This window comes from Sinocyclocheilus rhinocerous, unplaced genomic scaffold, assembly GCF_001515625.1.
Source record: "Sinocyclocheilus rhinocerous isolate Xijiao unplaced genomic scaffold, SAMN03320098_v1.1 scaffold271, whole genome shotgun sequence".
In the NCBI taxonomy this organism is placed as follows: Eukaryota; Metazoa; Chordata; class Actinopteri; order Cypriniformes; family Cyprinidae; genus Sinocyclocheilus; species Sinocyclocheilus rhinocerous.
This window is the reverse complement of record NW_015657574.1, coordinates 1,166,204-1,171,996: the sequence shown is the minus strand read 5'-3', so window position 1 is coordinate 1,171,996 and position 5,793 is coordinate 1,166,204. Positions and strand designations below refer to the sequence as shown.

Sequence of the window (5,793 nt, the reverse complement as noted above, 5' to 3'; positions counted from 1 at the left end):
AGGGGCTTGGCAGTAGCAAACTTGAGAAATTAATTTAAGAGGATATCTGGTGGATATTTCTAGGTGAAGGTTCACAGGGAGGCAGATGGAAGCTGCAGTCCAAAACAACCTCAAAGAGAGAGCATGAGTACCTAACTCTGCAAAGCTGAAAAAATACATTTTATAACAGGCTACTTCAAGACATAAATTGCAAGGCAAGGCAAAAGTCGCCGCCGAGTTCCCATGAGTCAGTTCAGGTGACAAAAGATGCATAGCCACAGCACCTGTCCTATGATTCTGCACACGTTTATCAAGAGAAGCTGAAGAGTTTTGAGCAAAGATTCAAATGAAAACTTTTGGCTGAAGGGGTGGGCTTTCTGGTTGAAGTTCCAGTAACAGTTTTGTTATTCAGAGAGGTATGGGGGATGGAGAGCATTGAAAAAGCACAGCAGTATAGCTTCCTGGGTAAAACTATCGAGCCTTCTCCTTTTTCAAAGCCTTTATAATGCCCTCAAATTGTTTTGACACCCTGATTACTTCAGTTAATATTTGCTATTTTTGCATATCTGAAGTCAATAACTGAAGCAGATGCAGTGAGAGTTGCTCAGCACTATTTGCATATGTTATTACACAAAACAAAAAGCACACAAACACAGTTTAGGGAGGGTTTATGCCGCTTCCCGGTAACAGAAGTACGTCCAACCCATGAGTTAGCAACTGCATACAAAAAGTGGTGGCCAATGACAAGAAGATTACAGCTGAGAGGGGAGTCGCTGCAGCGGTCCATATTCTATCACCAGGGTGTTTTTGTGTTGCCTCATGGCCTGTGAATGTTACACCTTAGCACATAGTAAAAGGCCACAGGGAGGCAAAGTAGTGTCAGGAGGGGAACTCCCGTCACAGCGGGGTTCCTGCACCCTTCCCACACAAGTGTTTTTCCCTCCAAAAACAGCCCATCCTTCAGGCAATCAGATGTAGACGTTAAATCAGCTCACGAGGGGTCTCGGTTTAAATATACTCTTAAAAACAAGGATCCAAAAGCGGCTTTTCGCAGCGATGCCATTTAATCATTTGCGTGAAAAAAGCCCAAAACAGAGCCCTTAAGGAGGCTTCCTCCCACTTGTGCTGAAAATGCCAAGTTTTATCACTCGAGTACTTAATTTATAAACCAAAGGAGCTCACGTGCCTCTGGAGTGTTTATGTATACACAATGATATAAACCGTGGTTTACGCCAATTAACTGGGTCAGGAGGGCACAGTGTAAACATGTCAATCCGTGCAGCTAAACACACTGCTATTTTATTGTTATACTGAGTTGAATTAATTGGAAAAGTGCTGATGGTGGACGGCTTGTTTATGATGTGCTCTGTTGGGTGGCTGGAGGGTGTAGGACGGTCTAACCCCCACTGACACTCACCCAAGTAGAGTTCCTGGGAGGTTCGCACCTCCGGGAGGGATTATTATCCTGTCAGGAGCATCTTCACAGCAACTTAACAGGATCATTTCAAACCCCTGAGTTGTTTTCACAGCCTTTATAGGAATGGTCATTCCAAATGGTCAGAGGGGAATGAAGCAATGCTACATGGGAAACCATATTTGAATAACAACAAGGTCTCTGAACTCTGACCTTTAGGTTCTATTCGGGCTCAAGCATGACTTCAACACGAGTTTAGCCCAATCGACAGCATTTGTAACAATGTTGATCACAAAAAAATTATAATAAAATAAATGAGGCACTTACAAAAGAAGCAAAATGAATTTCAAAAAGTTTGTTTGAAAACTTCATAAAGACATTTTATAAAATCACTTACATCACTTCTGTTAAAATGTGTAGTACTTGAGCTGTAAAGCTGTTCTTGAAATTTTTACGGTCATTTTACACTGACATGGGAACAAAGCTGTAAACTGGATATACAATACCATTCAAACGTTTGGGGTTAGCAGGTTTTTTTTTTTTTTAAAGAAATGAATACTTCTATTCAGCAAGGATGCATTAAACTGATCAAAAGTGACAGTAAAGTTTTCTCTCAAATACTGTGCTTTTGAACTTTCCATTCATAAACGAATTTTTAAAAAAGTTTCCACATAACTGTTTTCAGTATTGATAATAATAAATGTTCCTTGAGCAGCAAATCATCAATAGAATGAGTTCTGAAGGATCATATGCCACAAATAACTGGAGAAATGAACAACTGAAATCTCAGCTTTGCCATCACAGGAATAAATTACACTTCAAAACATATGAAACACACAGAAAAGGTCCATGTGTGATAATGTTTCAAACTAAAACCATGTTAGCACAAATATTGTTGAATCCTGTTATACTATTTTTTTTAAAAGGGCCTCATTGTAACCCAAATTGTGATTGTTTTTTTTGTTTTTTTTAAAGAAAGAGGAACATTCAAACTAATTTCCCTTGGTAACCAACAATGCCAGATTTGCCATCGTTAATTTGTACTGAATCCAGAATATTCATTTAAACACAAGGGGAATTTGTGTTCTTAATCATTGCTGACAGTTGCTTTTAAAAGTGAAGGGAATGTTTCACTGTGTGTAAATACAAAGCAGCATGAACACAAATAAACAAATGGGTGGTTTTTCTTTCCTTTCCCCAAACAGTTAAACTTGAATGACAACTCTTACACGTGTCTATGCAACAGGCAGCGAGTTCCTATAAGGAACTTGCAGAATATTTAAATACGGCGGTGGCATGGAAAACATTTCCTCAGAATATGTAAAGGTTAGCAGAATCCTAAATAAAGAGAAACACAACAACAAAAGTCTTGTTTTCACAAAACCACAGTAAGAGCTATAGTGTGACAAATGTTCACAACAGCTGTGCACCAGAAATACTGTGAAACTGATATTGCAAGAAAGCTTCACTTGCCTTCTGTTGTCTGACCTCTAGAAAGCATCTACTTGGTACAGACCACCATAGTATACATTTCCACTTCCCATTTATAAAAGTTAAATGCGATTCAGAAATTAATAACTACTTCATTTTTAAGGAACATTCATCACTTAAGTAGGCCAACTCAGAAGCTTTGTGATGCTGTGAACTCCGCAATAAGAGCTCAGATAAACTTACAGCGAGTTCTGCTTGACATCCTGACAAAAGCAGGAACACAATTAAATGCCGACCCACCAAAAAGTAAATAAAATGGATTAGCATAATCCCTCAAATGACCCACACCAATGCCGGCTAAAAAAAAAAAAAAAAAAAAAAAGTGCTTTAAGAGCTGAATGATGCACTGATACTCCATACTTAAATAATCAAACAAAATCTATGTATGAAATAAACGAGCATAATAATGTTTATTAAAACGGTTTTGTTCATGTTTTCACTTTGATTTTTAAATAGGAAAAAAATAATCATCAATACAATGCCTATTTAAAATGTCACATGATTAAAAGAGTATAAACAGGAAATCATTACCATCATCAATATAAACTGATTTGGTTCCAGTTACCAAATATTGGCACACATGTCCCTCTAGTGGCTAATAAAGGTCAGAATCATAAGGAAAAACAATCAGCTATAGTCACTGCAATTAATATAGAAAAATATTTAAAACATACTACAAAGTGTAAATATCAAAATCAGGAGTGTACCTAATTTATATGAAAAAAATATTAAAAGCACTACCAAATATAAAACGTCAGATTATAAATGTTTTTTTTATTTTAATTTTTTTATAAAGTTTAAAGGACCCAGTAAGTTTGTGGATGAATGCAACAATGCATCTAACAAACCACTATATGCAACAAATGTAGTGTTGGTGATGATACAAAAACTACTAACAATACACTTATGGTTCATTCTTGGGATTTCCAATCTTTATCCTGTTTCAAAGAAAGACTCTGCAGAGTAAAAGAAATAGAGCCATAAAATATTTATAGACACAGAAATGTCAATTATGCAAAACATGTATAGTATGAAGCAAACATGAATCATTACCTCACTGTCATCTGAACTGTGCAAGAATCTCTTGACAGCTCCTGTACACTTGAACCAAACAATTCAGCCGAGGCTTTGAACTCTGCAACATGTTAATTTACAAACTGACATGCCAAAGATTGCTATAATCTTGCTTTTGCAATAGAACAACAGCTGCTTCATACCTGGAAAAGAGGGACAACACTGGTCACCGTCTCAGGATCTGCTGGGTCCTTTATCAGAATGCACAGATAGTATATAATGCCGTGCTGAGGTGGAAACATATGATACAAGGGTGATTATTTTTAGATCACAAAACCAATCATGCACAAGAATCACTGGAGAAAACGGCACGTTTACCATATAAACAGCCTCGTTGATCACAATGTCTTTCAGCTTGTTCATCTCAATGAAGATCGTACTTTCTCGTCCAGATGCATAAAATGAAGACAGTTGGACACCAAGGGAACCGATTATGAGAAGGGTCTCATGGTCCACCTTCACAAAGTGAATATGAATCATCATCCCCGCCAGAGTGAGGATGATGGCACTCGACAGGACAGTCGTGTTCTAGACATTTAATTATAAATAAATAATAAAAGTCATTAGCAGTGGAATAATCTCATTGTACTACTGGAATATTAGTTTACGAGTTAATATTCTTGCAGTATCAGATGTTCTTACCTCGGTGAAGAAAAATACAGCATAAGCAAATAACCAAACGAAGCAGGTGTAGACCATCACCTTGCGCAAGGACAGTTTCGGTGAGGTGACCGTAAACTCTCTGCAGAAAGCAGAGCGAGTTTGGCAGTCTAAAGAAATCGAGTTGCCATTTATGTCTGTGAACTCTTCCTCGGCCATGTTGATCACAGTCAGAACATTATATGAATAAGGATTTAGGATTAAATAGCTTTGCTTTGACAGTCATTTGACAACAAACAGTGGAATCTTCTTCTTATGGGGGTATGGCGTTGAATCATTAATAGAAAATAACTTTTCCGCCACCTAGTGGACTGGGGTGTGAAAAAAAACTAAAGTAAGAATTTGTTCTCATTGAGCTTTTTCAGGATAGAAAGGCCCATTTAATTTTACGTGAATAAAAATGAGGGCCAGACAGTGGGTTCAGTGGGTTGCCGCTACTGTTGTGTACCTAAATATCGGCCATTTATTTAAAATGTATGTTTAAAAAATAAATCAAAATATGTGTTGTAAAAATTAGACAATTCTGTATACAGGTTCTATATCACGTCGAATTTTCAAGACAGTATATTGTTTAGAATGGTCTAAATGTCTGTCCTTCAGAACTTTGCGGTCTATTAAGTGTTGTCTGAATATAGTCCATACAATCATTTGTTTTTACTAGTGATAAGTGACTTTAACAGCATAATCTTTGTGAATGAACACAAGGGACTTTCAACTTTAGGATACTTTTTTTTGTTTTAAAAAAAAAAAAAAAAAAAAAAAAAAAAAAAAAAAAAAGAAGGAGTACTCGTTCCAGAAATAATATTCTTTAAAACAATATAGCCTACTTTGACAAATATAAGTGATAACTAAATTGTATATGCTACTATTTACAATTAAATGAAAGTCTAATAGCTTAAACTTTACATGTAACATTAAATAACAGTTAAAACTTGAATCAAGTACTTCACATGTGCTTTAAAATATTAGTTTACATATTAAGTGTACTTCTTTAAAGCACATCAAACGATTAAAATAAGTTAAAATGTGCTTTAAAAATAATTTGACATTATAAAGTGCCTTCACAAAAGTTTAAGTGTTAAGTAACATGAAAGTGTCCATTAACATCATTGCATTACTGTCTGCAAGTACAGTTTTTTAAAACATAATTAAGATTTGAAGCACACTGAAAAGTG

At 36.1% G+C, this 5,793-nt stretch overlaps 2 protein-coding genes across 2 annotated transcripts in view; both read right to left on the bottom strand.

Moving 5' to 3' along the window:
- Positions 1-3,318: 3,318 nt before the first annotated feature.
- On the bottom strand, positions 3,319-5,103 carry LOC107721283 (phosphatidylinositol N-acetylglucosaminyltransferase subunit H-like). The gene is made up of 5 exons (XM_016529213.1): positions 4,601-5,103; positions 4,277-4,486; positions 4,102-4,185; positions 3,938-4,019; positions 3,319-3,840 (listed from the first exon to the last, which is right to left on the bottom strand). The coding sequence occupies exons 1-4, from the start codon at positions 4,775-4,777 to the stop codon at positions 3,945-3,947; spliced, it is 546 nt and encodes a 181-aa protein (XP_016384699.1). The 5' UTR covers positions 4,778-5,103; the 3' UTR covers positions 3,319-3,840; positions 3,938-3,944.
- Positions 5,104-5,732: 629 nt separating this feature from the next.
- LOC107721262 (phosphatidylinositol N-acetylglucosaminyltransferase subunit H-like) overlaps positions 5,733-5,793 on the bottom strand; it is a 19,013-nt gene continuing 18,952 nt past the window's right edge. Inside the window, exon 7 of the mRNA XM_016529187.1 lies at positions 5,733-5,739. Coding sequence (XP_016384673.1) covers positions 5,733-5,739 — 7 coding nt within the window. The remainder of the gene's footprint in view (positions 5,740-5,793) is intronic.

Bases quoted from the DNA above. Each gene is read 5' to 3' on its own strand.
- LOC107721283 (XM_016529213.1), bottom strand. From the start codon at position 4,777: ATGGCCGAGGAAGAGTTCACAGACATAAATGGCAACTCGATTTCTTTA. The intron at 4,186-4,276 runs GTAAACGTGCCG...TTTCCACCTCAG, and splicing joins TCAACGAGGCTGTTTATATG to CACGGCATTATATACTATCT. The intron at 4,020-4,101 runs GTATGAAGCAGC...AACATGTTGCAG, and splicing joins GTGTTGTCCCTCTTTTCCAG to AGTTCAAAGCCTCGGCTGAA.